The 23,098-nt window shown below is 37.6% G+C and overlaps 2 protein-coding genes across 2 annotated transcripts in view; both read left to right on the forward strand.

The window, feature by feature from the left end:
* Window positions 1-12,298, forward strand: part of LOC136830388 (uncharacterized transmembrane protein DDB_G0289901-like) — a 29,735-nt gene extending 17,437 nt beyond the window's left edge. The window contains exon 4 of the mRNA XM_067089924.1: window positions 8,454-12,298. Within this exon, the coding sequence (XP_066946025.1) occupies window positions 8,454-12,269 (3,816 nt within the window). The 3' untranslated portion in view covers window positions 12,270-12,298. The remainder of the gene's footprint in view (window positions 1-8,453) is intronic.
* Window positions 12,299-14,992: 2,694 nt separating this feature from the next.
* On the forward strand, window positions 14,993-15,451 carry LOC136830389 (uncharacterized). Its single transcript, XM_067089925.1, has one exon. It carries the CDS (start codon window positions 14,993-14,995, stop codon window positions 15,359-15,361), a length of 369 nt encoding a protein of 122 aa, XP_066946026.1. The 3' UTR covers window positions 15,362-15,451.
* Window positions 15,452-23,098: the final 7,647 nt, after the last annotated feature.

Genomic DNA, 23,098 nt, shown 5'->3' on the forward strand with positions numbered 1-23,098 from the left:
CTGATATTCATATTATGGTTGTAACTTTCTTTTATGAAGCTAGATTCAATGATGTTCCTTTCCAGTGCATTATTAGAATATACAATCCTTTTTGCCCCTTCAGTTGATAGCATGATTGTTCTCACTAACATGTACAAATATACCACTGTTCCTTGTGCATATCTCACACATTTCTTATGTTGTTCAATTCTTTTTCCAGTGCTTTCCCGGTTTGGCCAATATAAAAGTTGTCACAAGACTTACACGGAATTTTATATACATCCTTTAATATTGTCTGGGGAGTTCTTGATAAGTACATTTTCATTGTTGTATTGTTCTTAAATGCGACATTAACACCAAAATTCTTAAGAAGATGAGGATATCTTTCATACTATTATTATAAGGCAGAACAAGCAAATTTTTTGTGTTGTAAGGTTCTTTCTGGTTTTGATACATAGTCTTTTTTTGCCACTTCAAATGCACTGTTTAATACACTATCAGGATATTTCAATTTTTGCCTGCATTCCTAATCTTATCTATTTCATCATCAATATATTCAGGGCTACATACCCATGCTCTTAAAACATAGATGAAAACACTGACTTTTTAACCTTATTGCTTTGTCCAGAATAGAAATGCACATAGGAAGAAGAAATATTAGTGGGTTTTCTATACACACTATATTTAAACCCACTACTATTTCTTCGTATGAGGACATCCAGAAACGGTAAGCACCCATCATTTTCCATTTCCATCGTGAATTTAATTGATGGTACTAATTGATTTAACTTAGCAAAAAAGTTTTTTACATCTTGGTTCCTATTATATACACAAATTATGTCGTCAACATACCTAAACCATGTTACATTACATGGGATTATGTTGTTTAATATCTTCTTTTCAAAATTCCATATATAAGTTACTTAACACTGGGGATAGAGGTTTCCCATTGCCATACCAAAATTTTGTGAGTAAAATTTACCATTAAATTCAAATTTGCAATCTTTTACACATAATTTAATCAGTTCAACTAAAGTACTTTTAGAAAATGGGATATCCAGCTGTGTTCTCTAACAATTCAGATAAAAACGCCATCAGATCATCTATTGGCACCTTTGTGAATAGTGATACAACATCAAAACTTACAAGCCTGGATTCACTATTAATCTCTACACTATTTAGTTTATTTATCAGGTCCACATTATTCTTGATATTTGCATTTGAGATGGTACCTACTAATGGGTTGAGAATATCTACTAAGTACTTCGCTAAGCTTGTATGATGCGGAACCAACTGAACTGATAATTGGCCTGGCAGGAAAGTTTGCTTTGTGAGTTTTTATTGTACCATACATGTATGGTAGCGATGGAAGGTCACACACAACTTCTTTATAAGGCTTTCGTTACCTTTTAACAGGTTTTCACTTTCTTATTGAAACCACTATTCACATTGTCTATCATTCTTATTTAATTCTTTATATGTGTTATCATCACCTAAAAGATTTTGCATTTTTCTATATATTCACTTTTATTTAAAATTACAAGGGCGCCTGATTTATCTGCTTTTGTCATGTGTATATCTTTATCTTTTTCAGTTCATTAATAGCAACCATAAATCTTTTGAGGACGTTTGTGGTGTCTGATTTTTTCATACTTCCATAAATCACTCCCTTAACCATGTTCACTTCTTCATTCGTTAAATCACTAGGAAAAGACGACATTTTGAAGCCTCAATACCACCAGATTGAGAGATTCCTACGTGAATATTGTCATGTGAAGATGAGGAATCAAGTGTATCGGAAACTGAAACGGAAACACGATAATAAAATGAAACTGCTGATTGAAAGAAGCCCTTGGACCAACAACGCCAATCATGAATGTGTCGTCAACTTATCAAACAAACAGCTGGATAGAAATGTAACTAGTGCCTTAGGCTACGGTTTAAACTTTGCTTTATCTCCTGGCGGAAGGAACAGTGTGGAAATAACTAAAGGACTGTGTAATTTGGAAAAATATAGTGATTTAACGAATGAAGAAGTGAACATGGTTAAGGGAGTGATTTATGGAAGTATGAAAAAATCAGACACCACAAACGTCCCCAAAAGATTTATGGTTGCTATTAATGAACTGAAAAAAGATAAAGATATACACATGACAAAAGCAGATAAATCAGGCGCCCTTGTAATTTTAAATAAAAGTGAATATATAGAAAAAATGCAAAATCTTTTAGGTGATGATAACACATATAAAGAATTAAATAAGAACCCGATAGACAATGTGAATAGTGGTTTCAATAAGAAAGTGAAAAACCTGTTAAAAGGTAACGAAAGCCTTATAAAGAAGTTGTGTGTGACCTCTCCATCGCTACCATACATGTATGGTACAATAAAAACTCACAAAGCAAACTTTCCTGCCAGGCCAATTATCAGTTCAGTTGGTTCCGCATCATACAAGCTAGCGAAGTACTTAGTAGATATTCTCAACCCATTAGTAGGTACCATCTCAAATGCAAATATCAAGAATAATGTGGACCTGATAAATAAACTAAATAGTGTAGAGATTAATAGTGAATCCAGGCTTGTAAGTTTTGATGTTGTATCACTATTCACAAAGGTGCCAATAGATGATCTGATGGCGTTTTTATCTGAATTGTTAGAGAACACACAGCTGGATATCCCATTTTCTAAAAGTACTTTAGTTGAACTGATTAAATTATGTGTAAAAGATTGCAAATTTGAATTTAATGGTAAATTTTACTCACAAAATTTTGGTATGGCAATGGGAAACCCTCTATCCCCAGTGTTAAGTAACTTATATATGGAATTTTTTGAAAAGAAGATATTAAACAACATAATCCCACGTAATGTAACATGGTTTAGGTATGTTGACGACATAATTTGTGTATGGCCAGGAACCAAGATGTAAAAACTTTTTGCTAAGTTAAATCAATTAGTACCATCAATTAAATTCACGATGGAAATGGAAAATGATGGGTGCTTACTGTTTCTGGATGTCCTCATACGAAGAAATAGTAGTGGGTTTAAATATAGTGTGTATAGAAAACCCACTAATATTTCTTCCTATGTGCATTTCTATTCTGGACAAAGCAATAAGGTTAAAAAAGTCAGTGTTTTCATCTATGTTTTTAAGAGCATTACGGGTATGTAGCCCTGAATATATTGATGATGAAATAGATAAGATTAGGAATGCAGGCAAAAAAATTGAAATATCCTGATAGTGTATTAAACAGTGCATTTGAAGCGGCAAAAAGACTATGTATCAAAACCAGAAAGAACCTTACAACACAAAAAAATTTGCTTGTTCTGCCTTATAATAATAGTATGAAAGATATCCTCATCTTCTTAAGAATTTTGGTGTTAATGTCGCATTTAAGAACAATACAACAATGAAAAATGTACTTATCAAGAACTCCCCAGACAATATTAAAGGATGTGTATATAAAATTCCGTGTAAGTCTTGTGACAACTTTTATATTGGCCAAACCGGGAAAGCACTGGAAAAAGAATTGAACAACATAAGAAATGTGTGAGATATGCACAAGGGAACAGTGGTATATTTGTACATGTTAGTGAGAACAATCATGCTATCAACTGGGAAGGGGCAAAAAGGATTGTATATTCTAATAATGCACTGGAAAGGAACATCATTGAATCTAGCTTCATAAAAGAAAGTTACAACCATAATATGAATATCAGTCAAGGGATGTATAAACTTGATCGTTTAATATCAAAAGAAATTTGTAAATTGTTTAAACTTTAAGGTAGGCAGTAGAGATATATGAAAATAGGATTATCATATTTGTAAACACAGTACGAGGGTAGTAATGTTAATGAGTTTCCAAACTCCGCCTCCATGACACCTGTCAGGTGTGGATCTGAGGTGGGGTATGGTCTGTTTATCAGCAATGTCCCCTGAGAGTCTATTGTGGTTTTTTAGCCAAATGAGTTTTAAAGGCCACTCCTACCTCGACACCGGCCTGAGTGGGGATATGGAGTCTCTAACGGTTGTGTATGTTCGTCAGTACTGTTCTTGTAGTATATATATTTGTGACTTCTCACACTCTGTATCAGTCCTTCGTCAATGGCTTGGAAATAAAGTCGAAACCGGTCAGGACCTATACCCCGTTTCTTATTTTTCACCTGTGGTAATGTGTGATATATATGTATATATATATATGTGTGTGTGTGTGTGTGTGTGTGTACGTGCGTGCTTGTGTACACAAACCGATCGACGTGCCAAGTCACTGAGGAAGCTTCAATCATTTTCCTTAAGTCATTACTAAAAGATGTCAATGGCCCTTGTCTGCAGAATTTACAGGAATGATAATAACTGTTGAAAATGTGGACACTTCCTTATTAATCATATCTTTTAACATTCTCCTGCAATTTTACCATCATTAGCGTCATGAACCTTTACTTCGTTTTTTGACATTATAACAGTTTGTTGAAATGTATCATCAACAGATGATTGCTTGGATGATTTGTAAAAAAAAGTTATTGATTGCAAGCCACTTGGCGTCACAATTACTAGGGTTACTGAGACCATTCTTATACAAAGATTATGACAAGTTTGGCATGTATAATTCACCTCCCAAACCCCACTACTGACTATGTAAGTCTAACAGACTATAAAATCATTTAATGCTAAGATTTGCAAGGGTGTTGTGTAAAACAAATGACCTGTTCTTATGTGGGAATTCCGGAGAATGTGCCGTCATAACCGACTGCGCAACGGGTTTTCCTATGAAGTTTAGAGCCTCTACTAAAAGAATGATTCGTCGACTTCTTAAGCTGAGTAATGCAAACGCCAACGAATATAATGATAATAATAATAACAATAATAATAACGATAGCGAAAATGGAAAACTATATCATTGTCTTTGTCTTTATTACTTCATTTATGCCAACGCTCTCTCTGTCTCTCTCTCTCTCTCTCTCTCACACACACACACACACACGCAAGATCTGATGTGAATTTTGGCGAGGACAGGGTCAATTTGCCTTTGTATGTACATAAGGATGGAGGTTTATTGCATTGCTGGTCAGCTGACCGTGGTAGGACAGAGCCTTGGGCGAAGGGAGGAAAAAATTCGGTGTCACTTTAGGGAAGGCCTCGGCGATGTAATCCCACGCCAGAACGGATTATAGCTTACTTGAGTATTCAGTCTCTCTTTTCGTAACCTTAGGGATTTGTTGAAGGATAATAGGTTTTAGAAGCTTTAGGAACAAGGAGGACAACGAGTAGCCTATAGCAAGGTAATAGCGTACATGATAGGGCTACAATGTATATACATGTGATTTTTTTGCACATACACTGTGATGAAAACACACATGCACACAGTGTATATATATATATATATATATATATATATATATATATATATATATATATATATATATATATATATATATATATGCATATGTATTTATATATATGTATATATATATATATATATATATATATATATATATATATATATATATATACTATATATAGATATATATATATATACATATACATATATAAATACATATATATATATACAGTATACGTATGTTCGTGTTTTTGAAAGTCAGTTTTCGTGAAGATATACGGTAAATGTATTATGAATTAAGCTCATCAAATTATGAATGATGCAGAAATACTTGAAAGCATATTATTAAATACCATTTAAAAATCTATCTTTTTATTGCCTCACAGGAATTTGAATGTAATTTGAAATATTAAAAGAAAATATTTGAATACAATTAGATCAATCTTCCCATTACGTCATTTTAAAGTTATTATTATTATTATTATATTATTATTATTATTATTATTATTATTATTATTATTATTATTATCATTATTATTATTATTATTAAATTATTATTATTATTAAATTATTATTTTAAAATTATTATTGAAAGAGAAACCCACAAGATTCTTGTGTATCTTTTATTGCTTTGATCTCAGGAGTTTGAATGTAACTATGAAATATTTCACAAGAAAATATTCAATACAAGCCTGACTAGATATCAAAAAGGGTCCCATTACGTCATTTCAAAGTTATTATTATTTATTATTATTATTATTATTTCCATTATTAAAGAAGTTATTATTATTATTATTATTATTATTCAAAATACATATACATTTATACGAACTAACAGAAATGACCTTTCATTGCAAATGAAGCTTCACGGGAACAGGAGGAACAAAATTTTATAAAAGGAAAAATGGCAGAGTTTGAAGAGGAATAAAGATAAAAAGAGGATTGCAGTAAATTGAGAAGAAAAATAAAGAAAACAAAATCTTATAAGACAAAGCATAACCGCCAGAAAAAGAATTTCGCCCATCTTTAATCGCACGTTTAACCGTGACATTACCAAAGTGCGACCATTATCAACAAGGTGACGTGACCGACTAGGCATCCAAAACTCACCCTAACATACGGGGAGGGGGAGGGGTGCGTACCAATGGCTAACCCATATGCTCGTACACACACACACACACACACACATACACGGACGCAGACACACAAGCATAATGGCCTGCAGTCGATGATAACTATAATTATCTGCTGAATATGTGTCGAGGTGTCTTAAGCACGAAATGCTTGGTTTCTAAATGTAAACGGAGACTTTGCGAGCGTATAAAAAAGCTTGTCAACTCCTCACTGTCTCGACTCTTGGCTGGAATTCGACGCCGATCACTTCCCTTATCATGGTAAGAGCGACGGAAACGAGCTCTTCAGATTTTTTTTTTTTTGTGCTGGTTTTTGAAAACATGCGATATATTTTATTAGTGAGAGTGAGTTCTGCTGTCCACTGGATTATGTAATTAGTATATATATATATATATATATATATATATATATATATATATATATATATATATATATATATATATCATATATATACACACACACACACAATATCATATATATATATATATATATATATAATATCTATATATATTTATAATTATCATCGATATATATATATATATAAGTGATAAATGAATATATATATATATACATAACCCTACATATACCTATTCAGCGAATCATTGAAGTTACAAATGTACGCTTAATATCAAATCACCGATATAAATTTATTAAGTGATAATTCTCCATCGGAGATACAAGAACCCTCGACACGGACCTATTCAGCGACTCCAGTTGATATTACCGACGGTACCAATTGTATTTATGATTGTATATAAATTCACTTCGGTGATAAAAATTTCTCCATCGGAGATATTCCCGAGGTAGCGTGAATTTGATATTATATATACATTTATATATTCATGATTTATATATATATATATGATAAAAATTTCATATATATATATATATATATATATATATATATATATATATATATATATATATATATATATATATATATATATATATATTCAGTATATACAGTATATATAAACAGGTTGATCAAAGTCAGTGTCTGTCGTTCTTTTTAAGCTAGGCCAAGGTTAGAATCCTGCCCGGTGTGGAGGTACTTATAAGTTATCATTCTCTCTTTGGTTTAAGTTATGTGCAATGTTTAGTGAATCAGATATTAAAGGCTATCTTAGCTTAATATTTGTGAATATAAAAAAAGTCGAGTGTATAAATGGAAAAAGTACAAACATACATATAGTATATGCATGCCTGTAGCAAAATTGAGTTTGTGTGATGCTATACTGTCTTTTCTAAAGAAAGCAATCCCTCAATGCAATTTTTGAAAACTTTAAACAGTATACAGAAAAAAAATCAGAACTGCATAAACTTCATGGGAATGTCGGCAAAGAATATTCAGTATTACATGTGAGGAGAAAATATTCAAATAAACCATTTTACCGAAGAAATGAACTTCAGTTTGATCTTGACTCAAATACTCATCATTTAGCAAGAATTTTGTAGGCCGTAGAAATACAAGAATTATCCTTAACATCCTTAGCTGTTTCTAAATTCTCCTTTCATCATTAGTTCTTAACATTCAAATAATCAACGCAACATCAACATAACTATCCTACCTCCTGGCACTTGAAAGTATATATTACCAGCATTTAATTGTCGACAAGTTATTAGTCGTAAAATCAAACGCAGTTCAAATATTTATTAATATTTAAATGCTTAGTGACACCAAAAGTTTGAAACTATCATTTACTGGCTCCTGGGAGATTTTCTTACCTTACCAGTTTTTGACTTCTAATGCCTAGAAATACCAAATTTCAGAAAAGTATCATCACCTGCCTGTAATTGTGAATCCATTATTTATCACATTTACAAAAAATTATAGTAGTTAATATCATATACTGCATGAATGTTAAAATGGCTGTTCCAGAATATACTAACTTAAGATCTATTATTATTTTTTTGGAATGCTCCAGTTTCGAAAACATGATGATAAACATAAATACATTATGACTTAAAAACATTCCTCTAAACTTGTTTTCTTTTATTATCAACAGAGGGCTGTGAGGCTACTAATAGGCGTTACGTTTGTGGTAGCAGTAATCAAAGCCGAGGGATATGGCTCCTCAGGTGGTGGAGGAAACACATTTAAAGGTGGAGGAATTAAAGGACATGGAACTGGAGTGTCTGGATCTGGTGGAGGTGGAGGTGGAGGCTACGGATCAGGTTTAGGTGGCAGTGGAGGAGGGTTTGGTTCTTCTAACAAAGGAAGCTTTGGATCTTCTAGTGGAGGAGGTTTTGGTTCTTTCAGTAAAGGAGGCTTTGGAACTTCTAGTGGAGGAGGCTTTAGTTCTTCTGCTGGAGGTAGTGGAGGCTATGGCTCTGAAAGTGGTGGGGGTCATGGAAGTAACAAGGGAGGTGGATTTGGCTCTTCCTTTAAAGGAGTCTTTGGGTCTTCTAGTGGAGGAGGCTTTAGTTCTTCCACTGGGGGTGATGGAAGCTATGGCTCTGGAAATGGTGGGAGTCATGGAGGTAGCAAGGGAGGTGGATTTGGCTCTACCTTCAATGGAGGCTTTGGAGCTTCTAGTGGAGGAGGCTTTGGTTCTTCCAGTGGAGGTAGTGGAAGCTATGGTTCTGGAAGTGGTGGGATTCATGGAGGTAGTCAAGGAGGTGGATCTGGTTCTTCCTTTAAAGGAGGCTTTGGTTCCTCCGGTGGAGGTGGAGGAGGCTATGGCTCTGGTGGTAGTGGGAGCCTTGGAGGAAGCAAAGGAGCTGGATCTGGCTCTTCCTTTAAAGGAGGCTTTGGGTCTTCTAGTGGAGGTGGTTTTGGTTCTTCTGGAGGAGGTGGAGGAGGCTATGGGTCTGGTGGTAGTGGGAGCCTTGGAGGAAGCAAGGGAGGAGGATTTGGATCTTCCTTTAAGGGAGGCTTTGGGTCTTCTAGTGGAGGAGGTTTTGCTTCTTCCGGTGGAGGTGGAGGAGGCTATGGCTCTGGTGGTAGTGGGAGCCTTGGAGGAAGCAAAGGAGCTGGATCTGGCTCTTCCTTTAAAGGAGGCTTTGGGTCTTCTAGTGGAGGTGGTTTTGTTTCTTCTGGAGGAGGTGGAGGAGGCTATGGCTCTGGTGGTAGTGGGAGCCTTGGAGGAAGCAAGGGAGGAGGATTTGGATCTTCCTTTAAGGGAGGCTTTGGGTCTTCTAATGGAGGTGGTTTTGTTTCTTCTGGAGGAGGTGGAGGAGGCTATGGCTCTGGTGGTAGTGGGAGCCTTGGAGGAAGCAAAGGAGCTGGATCTGGCTCTTCCTTTAAAGGAGGCTTTGGGTCTTCTAGTGGAGGTGGTTTTGTTTCTTCTGGAGGAGGTGGAGGAGGCTATGGCTCTGGTGGTAGTGGGAACCTTGGAGGAAGCAAGGGAGGAGGATTTGGATCTTCCTTTAAGGGAGGCTTTGGGTCTTCTAGTGGAGGAGATTTTGCTTCTTCCGGTGGAGGTGGAGGAGGCTATGGCTCTGGTGGTAGTGGGGGCCTTGGAAGAAGCAAGGGAGGAGGATTTGGATCTTCCTTTAAGGGAGGCTTTGGGTCTTCTAGTGGAGGAAATTTTGCTTCTTCCGGTGGAGGTGGAGGAGGCTATGGCTCTGGTGGGAGTGGGAGCCTTGGAGGAAGCAAGGGAGGAGGATTTGGATCTTCCTTTAAGGGAGGCGTTGGGTCTTCTGGTGTAGGAGTTTTTGGTTCTTCTGGTGGAGGTGGAGGAGGCTATGGCTCTGGTGGTAGTGGGAGCCTTGGCAGAAGCAAGGAAGGAGGATTTGGATCTTCCTTTAAGGGAGGTTTTGGGTCTTCTAGTGGAGGAGGTTTTGGTTCTTCTGGTGGAGGTGGAGGAGGCTATGGCTCTGGCAGTAGTGGGAGCCTTGGAGGAAGCAAGGGAGGAGGATTTGGCTCTTCCTTTAAGGGAGGCTTTGGGTCTTCTAGTGGAGGAGGCTTTGGTTCTTCCGGTGGAGGTGGAGGAGGATATGGCTCTGGTGGTAGTGGGAGCCTTGGAGGAAGCAAGGGAGGAGGATTTGGCTCTTCCTTTAAAGGAGGCCTTGGGTCTTCTGGTGGAGGAGTTTTTGGTTCTTCTGGTGGGGGTGGAGGAGGCTATAGCTCTGGTGGTAGTGGGAGCCTTGGCAGAAGCAAGGGAGGAGGATTTGGCTCTTCCTTTAAAGGAGGCTCTGGGTCTTCTAGTGGAGGAGGCTTTGGTTCTTCCGGCGGAGGTGGAGGAGGCTATGGCTCTGGTGGTAGCGGGAGCCTTGGAGGAAGCAAGGGAGGAAGATTTGGCTCTTCCTTTAAAGGAGGCTTTGGGTTGTCTGGTGGAGGAGTTTCTGGTTCTTCTGGTGGGGGTGGAGGGGGCTATGGCTCTGGTGGAAGTGGGAGCCTTGGAGGAAGCAAGGGACTCGGATTTGGCTCTTCCTTTAAAGGAGGCTTTGGGTCTTCTGGTGGAGGAGTTTTTGGTTCTTCTGGTGGAGATGGAGGAGGCTATGGCTCTGGTGGTAGTGGGAGCTTTGGAGGAAGCCAGGGAGGTGGATTTGGATCTTCCTTTAAGGGAAGGTCTGGGTCTTCTAGTGGAGGAGTTATTGGTTCTTCTGATGGAGGTGGAGGAGGCTATGGCTCTGGTGGTAGTGGGAGTCTTGGAGGAAGCAAGGCAGGAGGATTTGGCTCTTCCTTTAAAGGAAGCTTTGGGTCTTCTAGTGGAGGAGGCTTTGGCTCTTCTAGTGGAGGTGGAAGAGGCTATGGCTCTGGTGGTAGTGGGAGCCTTGGAGGAAGCAAGGGAGGAGGATTTGGATCCTCCTTTAAGGGAGGCTTTGGGTCTTCTAGTGGAGGAGGCTTTGGTTCTTCCGGTGGAGGAGGCTATGGCTCTGGTGGTAGTGGGAGCCATGGAGGAAGCAAGGGAGGAGGATTTGGCTCTTCCTTTAAAGGAGGCTTTGGGTCTTCTGGTGGAGGTGGTGGAAGCTATAACTCTGGAAGTGGTGGGAGTCATGGAGGTAGTCAAGGGGGTGGATTTGGCTCTTCCTTTAAAGGAAGTTTTGGCTCTTCCAGTGGAGGTGGTGGGAGTTATGGCTCTGGAACTGGTGGAAGTCATGGAGGTAGCAAGGGAGGTGGATTTGGATCTTCCTTTAAAGGAGGCTTTGGGTCTTCTAGTGGAGGAGGCTTTGGTTCTTCAAGTGGAGGTAGTGGAACCTACGGTTCTGGGAGCAGTGGTAGTCATGGAGGTAGCCAGGGAGGAGGATTTGGTTCTTCCTTTAAAGGTGGATTTGGATCATCCAACAAAGGAAGCTTTGGTTCTTCCAGTGGAAGTGGAGGTGGTTATGTTACTGGAGGTGGAGGAGGACATGGAAGTAGCTTTGGAAGTGGATTTGGTTCTTCTAACAAAGTGGGCTTTGGCTCTTCCAGTGGAAGTGGAGGTGGGTATGGCTCTGGAGGTGGAGGAGGACTTGGAAGTAGTTTCGGTTCTTCTAATAAAGGAGGATTTGGATCTTCCAGTGGAGGTGGAGGCTATGGCTCTGGCAGTGGTGGAAGTCATGGAGGTAGCATTGGAAGTGGATTCAATACTTTCAATAAAGGAGGCTTTGGTGCTTCCAGCAGAGGAGGCTTTGGTTCTTCCAGTGGCGGTGGAGTTGATTACGCCTCTAGAGGTGGCAGGAATCATGGAGGTAGCGCAAGTGGATTTGGTGGGGGATATTCTTCTGGAGGAAGTGGAGGAAGCGGGTTTGCCTCATCAAAGGGGGTGGAGGGGGACATGGTAACAAAGGAGTGGGTGTCAGCAGTTATGTCTGAGGTGCTAGAGTGGTTTGTTCCTCTACTGGTTCTAATGTTGATTTCATTTAATTATGGTGTTGACAAGGGAAGCTTTTCATAGGACCGTGGGACATAGGGTAGATTTATGGTATTATTTATTACAAATTCATTTATAGCAAACTTATGTCACTCAACACAACAGACGATTTCATTCGTGGCCATGTATGTACAAAATATACAGAAAATCTAAGACTAATACTGTTTCTGTATCCCTGTATAATTAAATGGTTATCTCTCAGATTTTAGCGAATTATTATTCCTTCCAATCCATTTTAAACATCAGATTATACCAGCAGAGGGATTCCTTACAGTCTATGTTCATTATCAGACCACTTGAGAAGAAAAGGTTCAGTAGACGTTTGGAAGCAAAAATATTGCAGACCTTTAATCCACAAAGATATCCAAAATACCAGAGCATAAGAATAAGAGACTGCTGAGAGGAAAACTGAGTATCTTATCCCAGAGAGCAATCTTGTCTACACTCGAGGTCTGCTTCTCAAAGGGGACTTAATTTCGCAGTATTTGCTTTTTCAATGACTCCATGTCCATGGTTGTTACTTTGTAATCTTATTGCCTCTGTTGTGGCTTATTCCAGATTGTGATCAAAATAGAAGTAACTGGAATAAATGGGTAAAGAAGTTCTGCACAGAGGAGAATATCAACAAGAATCCTTGAATTTTTCGTGGTTATCTCATTGCCTGTAATTCCCATGACTGATTACGACTCTTGGTAAGCAATGCTTCAGTGTTCATGTAACGTAGCAAATTAATAAAATGGCAAACGTCCCTTGAACCCATTCTCTCAAATGAGTCCTCAAAGATCTTCTGCCTTTTCTTAGGTTCTAGAGCATCAGTGAACTGAAGTTCCTTATCATCATAATAACTTCGCAAGTGTTTCTCAATAACATCACTTTGACTGCATTCAGAACTGTTTGCGTGTCAGGTTAGATAATACTTCATTTACCACATGAATGCATGGGAGATTTCGAACGTTTAATCTTACAACTATATTACACTGCTCATGAAAATTCAATTCACCTTTCCAGTGAGTCGAGTGACTGGGAGGAAATGGTAATTGAGAACAGGAAGAGAGAGAGAATGTCTTATGAATGGCTTCACACCTGGGTGGCACTTCCGTTGTTGATTGTGTAATGTGCTGTGGCCCACAACTATCGACTGACCACTTGGTACATAATTCACTGCATTGGTAAGCAGAAGTACACTGAATTCGAACTGATGTGCCCCGAGTGTTTCATTTGGAAGAGAGAGAGAGAGAGAGAGAGAGAGAGAGAGAGAGAGAAGTGGCGAGTCACCGCCTATCTTTATAGTATTTTACTAGATTCACGAGAGACGTTTAGACCAGTCATTTTAATGACCTCCTGATCTAATTTCAGACTTAATATGATGCTACTCATTTTTTTCCTTACCTTCCCAGGACAGCTACTGCAAGTGATGGTATTTCTTGTTCTACTCAAGGAACAGCTATCCAATCGAGTACCATAATTCACCCGCTGTATTTTGTCTAGAGCGTGAATGTGGGAGAAGACTGGCTTGGCATGTGGTAATTGTTGCCGGAAGCAACAGCAGTCAAAACATTATGGGTAGAATAAGAAAATGCAAAATCATCTTGCACAGGCGAGACGTGATAACGAGGTCGCTGATAAGATTATTGTAAATTACCATCGTTTCAGTCCCGCTCAGAAGGGAAATACGGAGTTTTTGCAAATGAGCTAAAGAAAAAGAAACACTAATAAAAGCAAGTTTAACCAGTTTAAAGTTGTCACCTTTAAAATGAGATAAACCGTTGTAATGTTGACTGTTCAAAGCTGACAACTTTGTAATTTTGAATGATTTGCATCAAATTAGAAGGAAATCATTGTTCCATCAAATCAAATCTTGTAATTATCAGATTCCTAATAACCACCAATTAATTTGGTGCCCTAATTTTCTGTCAAATACCACTCCACATCTCGAACGTGACACACGCAGTTCCGAAATTGCCCAGGTTGTGGTCAGATATAAGAAGGCTGCAAGTTTGTATTTCTGCAAGTTGACTCTCTTGTGCAGCACGATACGCACATACAGCAATGGTAAGCATTGAAATAAATTTTTCATTTTCTTTTATAAGCTCGGCACATACACAAACACACAAAAGTGGTAAGCGTTAAGAGAATTGATATTTTGTGCAAAACTGGCAACAAACTCTGCAGATGAGTTGGTAAAATAAAATGGTTCTTTTCGCCATTCTTTTTTGAGATTCGGAGTTCAGTATGACGACTAACTCAATTCCTTTATCCAAACAAGCCCCAAAGGAAATGAATGGGGGTATGGGCGCAGTGAATATACAGGAATAGGTCTTAACTTCTAATAATCAGAGGGTTATTCATCTTCTTCTAAGGTCTATCATAGAAATGTTTTTTTATATTTTTCATGAAACTGCAAGGTAATTATAGAAATCCCTTCCAAGAGACTTATTTTTTATGAAAATAACCTGTACAAATGATGTTTCCTCAAAAGAAATGAATTGATGCACTCTTCATGAACTGATCAAATGGATGTAGTTTGTAAACAATTTTTTTTTTAACTTAATCATCTCAGCAAATGCTTTTTTTTTTTTTAAGATATACCACATAACGCTTCCTCATGAGGAGGTAGCGATCCCTTGCGCATCTTTCCTCATCATTCCTTTCCTCATCCCCACCTACCTGAGATAGACTTCTCGTGCCGTCGGGGCTCCTCCGTTCCCATCGACTTACATATCTTGCGTTTTTTACAGAAGCCTTTGATGGCGGCGCTGGGCGCTGCCTTACTCGTAGCCTTAGTGGAGGCTGAGCCGAGCGTGAAATCATTCTCCAGTTTCTCCCTTGGAGGAGGTGGCTATGGTGGAGGAGGAGGTGGATTCGGAGGAGGAGGAGGAGGAGGTGGATTTGGAGGAGGAGGAGGAGGAGGAGGAGGTTATGGAGGAGGAGGAGGAGGATTTGGAGGAGGGCACGGTGGGTTTGGAGGAGGAGGAGGTGGAGGTGGAGGCTACGGAGGATTTGGAGGAGGAGGGGGAGGAGCATCAGGGTTTGGAGGAGCAGCCCCAGCCAAGGCCAACATCAACTTCAACCTGAATGGCGGAGGAGGGGGATCCTTCGGAGGATATGGGAAGTAGGACATCACAGTGAACGAAGGAAGCGTCTTCCTGTAACTGCCTCGAAAATACAAAAAAGAAAAGAGAGAAAAAAGAACTAATAAAGCTTATACCAGCGATCATACGTGTGATTTATATTCCCTCGGGTGCTGCCTATTGTATTTGAGTTAGTATCTCTATAAAAGATACTGTATCTCTACACTGAGGAGTAGCACTTAAGAGTTAAATATAATGTTTATACACACACACACACACACACACACACACACATATATATATATATATATATATATATATATATATATATATATATATATATATATATATACAAAACTTATAAAGTTTCTGACTCACCACGGGACCGAACCCCGGTCTTCCGAGTTAGAGCTCAGGGCACTACCAATTCGAAAGCAAAAGTCATACTGTAAAAGGAGTTGGAACCTACTAAGGTATTCAGAGCCGATGAAACACGGTTTTTCAGCAACACTTTTTATCAAAGCATCGGATAAAGGTGAAAGTTGGCAAGTGTATATTTTATAACCCTACCTAATTTTTGCAAGTATTATTTAATACCTAAGTTTGATAGTTTTGATATTTATAGAGTAAAATGAAGGCGCCGATGCCGGAACCGAGAAATTCGCAGAAAAGGATCCTAAAACCATTCGTGACGTAAACATAATACGACGTCATGAGACTCCGCCCATCCATCAGGTAGGCAGTAAGTCACTAATAGGTGAATGGATATGTTTACACAGTCTAGGCTTCAACAAATTCGATAATGGCCAGCAAGATATGGAATTGTCCCCGTGGTTGCAAGACTGCATTGTGCTACGGCTTGTCACATTGTATACAAGCGAGAAGACCCATGGTAAGATTTACTATAGCGTGGATAGGCAATTATTTCTATAGTGGGTAATAGTTACATGGCCACCCCAGAAGTGCGGCCAGGAGCTGTTGGACAATCCCGTCATTTTGAGGACGAGTACGGGAAGTCGGACTATATCAGTGAGAGCGTGGAACCAGTCGTCATTAACATCGCTAGCGACAATGAGGACGGGGATGATGACCTCTTCCTGGAGACTGACGATGAAGACATTTTGCAAATAGATTATGTATAGTGTTAGACGTTTTATTTGTACATCTAAAACATTTATCAAAACGCAATGATTATAACAATATGCTCCACATTCAAACTGATTCCAATATATTTTCCCTTACATGCATATCAATATAAATCGTGTTACATTTGATTGATATTAAGTAGGTAAATAATAGCTTGCCCTAAAAATCTTGACTCCTACCATTACCTTTTATTTGCAGCGAGTATGCGAGAGCTGTTTAGGGTGCTGTATGATATAAATAAAAAAAAAAAAAATAGCAATTGGTTACATTAACTGAAATAAAACAATGGCGTTGACCTTTATACCTCTAACAATTGGGTGAAATGAGGTATCATTGCTTTTCATTTGAATTCTACTTCTAGTGACCACTCCTGATTTGCTGCATATAGAAGGCTATAGTGTCGAAACCTGAGGTAAAACAAAACGGATTGTCTTTTTGTATTCCCGTCCTGAATAGATGTAGATCTAACAAATGAGCTGTAGACTGGTTCACTATGTGAATTACATACGCTGAATTATTTGTAAAGTAGAAACAATACGAATATCAAGAAAATGGAAGAATTCCAAGCTAGCAACTTAGTCCCAACAACTGCTGTGGAGGTTGCGATGAAACTTCCATAAAATATGATAATAATGATAATAATAATAATAACTATAATAATAACAATAATAATAGTCATAATAACAAAATTATTGAGAATGCTCGTCATCACTGATATCGCTGAAGCCTAACATAGGTACTACTGTAATGTCAATTAGTGGATATGTCATCGGCAAGTGGGCAGAGCCACAGTTAAGATACGTTTTCCCCATCTGTAAACTTCTCTTCACTGTGGGTGGAGCCTCATGACGTCATAGGTTAACATCACTGTTGTGTTCAAAACCCTTACCTGCGATTTTGATGGCTCTGGGATATGAAACTACACTTTTATTCTGATAAGTACCAAAAGTATTGAACTTACTTACTAAATAATACTTGCAAAAATTAGATAGGGTTATAAAATATACACTTGCCAACTTTCACCTTTATCCGATGCTTTGATGAAAAGGTGTTGCCAAAAAACCGTATTTCATCGGCTCTGAATCCCGTAGTAAATACTACGTACCTGAGGTTTTCCTGGGCCCATCAGTGCTCGAATTGCTCGCATTTCATTCTCTGTGAAATATGATGGAAATGAACACATGGAAATGTGTTTCACAGAAATAATGTCAGACTCACTACGGGACTGAACCCTGGTCTTTCGAGTGAGAGTCTAGGGTCCTGTTCCGTGGTGAGTCAGAAATTTATTTCTGTGAAACACATTTCCATGTGTTCATTTCAATATATATGCATTATATATATATATATATATATATATATATATATATATATATATATATATATATATATATATATATATACATATATATATATATATATATATATATATATATTTACATTTTTCCTGGCGATTTAGGTTGAAACATTCTCTGTGAGACAGGTAGCAACAATTTAAGGTAATTTAGCCTTGTGATTCTGACTTCGTGGGTCCAGGAAAACGTAAAAAAAGAGGAAAACAAAGTGGAATTTCATATGAGCGTAGGGCTCTTGTTACTGAGGGAAATATTACGTAAAACACATGGGCAAATTTAAAGGAGTGTATTTACATAAATGACATCAGTATATATGGAAAGAGGAACACAAGTAGATTATTGATCCTAAAGGGGCTTCCTACGGGATGAATGAAACTGGGGGATTCCAGACACAGTCCAAGAAGCTTCCACGAAATAGGGTCCCTCTGAAATGAGAGATATGCACATTATACGCCAGTAATGAACAAGACAAAAGAATAATGAATTCGAAGCTGCACTGAGGGTGCCAAAGGACTTCGATGAATTAATAAGGACTTAGTACTGCCGATGCAAGAGGCGCACGGACATTAGACAAGGGATTCGTTGATTAATGGCGCTCAATTCAAGTAAATGTTACGAGGAAAAAGCGTGATTGAATGGAGGTTTTCCAGAGGACTTTACCTTAACTTTGTTTCCAACGAAGCGCAGAAAGGGGTCCGTGGATGACTTGCGATTTCCGAGGGCGAGTTCTTCCACTGTTAGGATGCAAGGGCACAGCAATGGGGACTTCTCGAAGAAGGACACGCGTGGGAATTTCACGAAGGGCCGGGCACTGGCATGTGGGGCATCCGGCAGGTCAACGGTGGAGCGAACAAGGGCTCGCGGTTGAAGGGCACGAGGAGAAAGTATACTTTGAAAAGGGCCACGTGGTTAGGATGCAAGGGCATCGATGGGGCCAGGTGTTTGAGGGCGTCTTCACTCCATATCATCCAGCACACGTGTATGAGGTCGAGGCCTCGTGTTTTCTGCTTTTATCTCCTCCTATGGGGCAGGGGCACTTCCAACATATGGGGTGTTGAATCATCTCCAGCTGATGCCCGCAGGAGTTTTGCCTGCAAAGGAAACTGCCAGACAGAGATCACTTTGCCTCGAAGAAAGATCTTAAAGGGAGTGGCCTTAATCTTTTAAACCCTTGTATTCTGACCGTGCGAAGTCGATAGACAGATGGTCTATCGATCGAGCACTCACAGTAAATGAAAACAACAGAACAAACAACAACAACAAAAGAGGTGGAGGCAATTTGCTAGCAGAGTTCTTGCTAATCATAATAATATATATATATATATATATATATATATATATATATATATATATATATATATATATATATATATATATATATATATATATATATATATATATATATATATATCACAAAATAGTCAAAATAGTCACAACGTCACTGTGTATATATATATACATATATATACTGTATATATATATATATATATATATATATATATATATATATATATATATATATATATATATATATATATATATATATATATATATATATATATTCATACTAGTCTTGTTGTTAAGCTTCAATAAGAAGCTTAGAGCATCAGTACGTGATGAAGACCTATGTCTTCGAAAGTTTATACTTTAGAAATTAAAGAATCTGGAGTGTAAACCGTTCCGTCTTATTGAAGTCTAACACGATTAGTAAGAGGATATACTACATACATATATATATGTATATATATATATATATATATATATATATATATATATATATATATATATATATATATATATATATCTATCTATCTATCTATCTATTTATCTATCTATATATGTATACATCTATCTATCTATGTATATATATATATATATTTATATATATATATATATATATATATATATATATATATATATATATATATATATATATATATATATGTGTGTGTGTGTGTGTGTGTGTGTGTGTGTATACTCGCATATATAGATGTGTTCATAAAAAGGTTTTAACCTTGACAATGCGACTTCTGATGTGTAACGGAACATCGGCATTGATAAATAAAACTCTAAAATGACCAGTATGACTTTCCCTGATATCTCCTTCGTTTGAGAAAATTTATATATATATATATATATATATATATATATATATATATATATATATATATATATATATATATATATATATACATATATATATATATATATGTATATATATGAACTGAAAAAAATTGGAGATATATATATAAATAAAGATAAAATACGTGTTTCCGTTTCCTATATTTTATCATATATATATATATATATACATACATATACACATATATATATATATATATATATATATATATATATATATATATATATACACTGTATATAATAGCCTCTATGCACTGCCTTTTTCTTCTCTTATACGTTGATTAGACTCAGCATGTCGTGGGCTCAGCCCAGCAGCTGTTGAGGGCCACATCCTTTCTCTTGTTCTTTTCGACACGACCAAATAAACTTAAGGGTCGCTATTTCGAGAGAGGCTCTGTGTTGGTATAAGTCTGGCTTAATTCATAACAACAGCAACACCGACATAAACCTAATGATACTAAGGTTTAGGTACACTGGTGTAAATGCAGAGGTATAAACTACCTCTGATGAGGTATTTTATATTTCATGTAACTGAAAGATTCAATATTGTTCCTTATCAAGTAAATTCATTATAATAATAATAATAATAATAATAATAATAATAATAATAATAATAATAATAATAATAATAAATAATCACTATGCTTCTTGATATTTACCGTACAGGGCAGGCATTAATTCCGTACAGTCGACTATGAAATAATTATGATTTAAATACTGTGTTAGAGTAATTTCCTCGACACAAAAATCAAACTATTAAATTTTTAGAATGACCCTCTGAGAGGGAAAGTTTTTGTCTTCCTAATCTAGTTGTTTTTCGAACTGAAAAGAAAGTTGATATGTTCTTCCTCGAGCGATATATGACCTCGTCATATCCTACTACCGCCAGCACATTAGACCCCTAAAGTATGTTGCAAGCTCCAGCACCGTTTTTTTTTTCTTAAAGCAGGGGTGTTAACCTTATTGCACAACTGAACGCCTACATTTACGTTTGGATTTTCAACATCAGTTCATTTCGTTTCTCCGAAAACAAGGAAGAAAAACGAAAAACAGTTGCGCAATGATATGACAAACTGGCGCACTTCCAGTTACGCAAAGGAACAGCTTGATAATAATGTAGATAAAATATTGTATCACATAAGACGGCGAGTGCCCGATGACTGTCATAGCAAAAGCAGTGAGGAAAGAAATATGAACGGTAAAGATAACAGGGAAGAAGCAGCTGAGTCATTCCCACTGGAGGGTGTGCGATATGTGCCTTGGGGTCAGGGAGTCGCTGGAAAGGGGTTTGGATACTGACTCCACAAGTTCTGAGGTTGGAGAAGGGGTTGCTAAGCTCATCTCCCACTAGAGAGGTAATAACGTACGCGACAACGAGAAATGAGGTTGAAGAGAGTTTAGGACGTGGTTGACAAGAACTGGAAGTTTACTCACTCCATCCTTGTTATTGCCGAGGGAGTGTGCCGCCGTTCCATTCAGGAACAGAGGTTAGAGAGAGCTTGAGGCGACGTTGTTTGAGAGAACTGTGTCGCTTGCTCCTTAGTTCTTAACAACGGGGGTTGAAGAAGTTACCATTTTCATCCACGAAGCTCTCAAGATCTAAGAGGGTTGGAACATTGGTCCATGCGAGATGTAATGTTGATCCCCGAAGAGCTGAGGTTAGTCTGAGGAAGTTGGGGTTGCGGTAAAAATTGCGTTAGTCGTGGAAGGTAGGAAGGAGCCTTTAAGATGGACATTAATCACATGCAATTCACTCCCCGATCCAGTCACGCACACTTTCCATTTCTTCTCTTTTATTTCTTCCTCTGTTGTACCATGTACGCACGTCTGTGCGCGTTCTTTCTCTACCTTTCAGTGAGCAAGATTTATATCCATTTTTTTTTTTCGTAAGCCTTAATAAGATCCAAGGTCTAGTTACTGTTCTTGTATTTTACATTTCCAATAGTTTGGACCAACTCTTCCTTAATACGACGCCAAATCTAATTATTTCTCAAGGATAATTTAAACATTATCCTCCTGAGGAAACAGAGCAGACCTGTTCATCAAGAAGAATACTGGTGGATGATTCTCTCTCTCTCTCTCTCTCTCTCTCTCTCTCTCTCTCTCTCTCTCTCTCTCTCTCTTACATGAGCAGTCACGGTCCCTTGAACCATTAAGTAACATTTTCGCATCAAGTTTACACTAGTCTGTAAAGCGCCAGAAGGCCAGATAGTAAGTATGAAATACTAGAATATAATAAGTGCGTATTATCATTGTAAAATACATACAGTATATATATATATATATATATATATATATATATATATATATATATATATATATATATATATATATATATATATATATATATTTATTGTGTGTGAGTGTGTGTGTGTATGTGCGTTTGAAATACCATATTTCCTTTAAGTTGAAATGCTCACTCACAGCTTAAAAGAGTAGTATGAGGCTTTCTGATCCTGAAAGGTGGAACAATATAACTTTTCGAAATAAATGAAGAAAAGAGTGGAACGCGAAAGACTGTCAGCGCCTGTTTCAAACGGACTCAGAATTAGGCTAAACTGCTTAGTCGTGAAAGAAACTATATTCTTTAAATAAAGGAAACAGAATTTGTCTACAGTAAAACATGGCAAAGCTGTGGGAACATTACATGCGTTTAAAAGGGATGGTGAAATTCGACTACAGTAAACAGAGTAGTGTGAGAAATTACGATTATCTAAGAAGGAAATAGAAATTTCAGAGCCTCGTAATTAGACTTTAAGAAAGAGTTAGTGTGAGAAATTACGTTTGTCTAAGAAGGAAATAGAAATTGCAGAGCCTCGTAATCAGGCCATAAGAAAAAGTAGTGTGAGAAATTCGATTTCTTTAAAAGGACACAGAAATTAAGCTAGAGAAAGGTGCTCAGAAATAGAAACTTGGGATGAGAGGCTGATCCCTTGAAGAGAGAACTCTATGCATTGAGGACATCTTGACGGATATTAATGTTTACATTACAGCCACTTTCGATGCATAACTGGAGTGTCTGGAGGCCACAGTCCTCTGGCAAGATTAAGCAATCCATCCCCAGGGGTTCCATTCTCCAAAAGCTATATTTCTGTCTTCAGTCACGTGTTGCCAGTCATGGGGGCCGTCCTTTGGTAAAATT

The sequence above is a fragment of the Macrobrachium rosenbergii genome, chromosome 46 (genome assembly GCF_040412425.1).
Source record: "Macrobrachium rosenbergii isolate ZJJX-2024 chromosome 46, ASM4041242v1, whole genome shotgun sequence".
Classification (NCBI taxonomy): domain Eukaryota; kingdom Metazoa; phylum Arthropoda; class Malacostraca; order Decapoda; family Palaemonidae; genus Macrobrachium; species Macrobrachium rosenbergii.

Excerpts from the sequence above, each read along its gene's own strand:
- LOC136830389 (XM_067089925.1), top strand. The coding sequence starts at position 14,993 with ATGGCGGCGCTGGGCGCTGCCTTACTCGTAGCCTTAGTGGAGGCTGAG.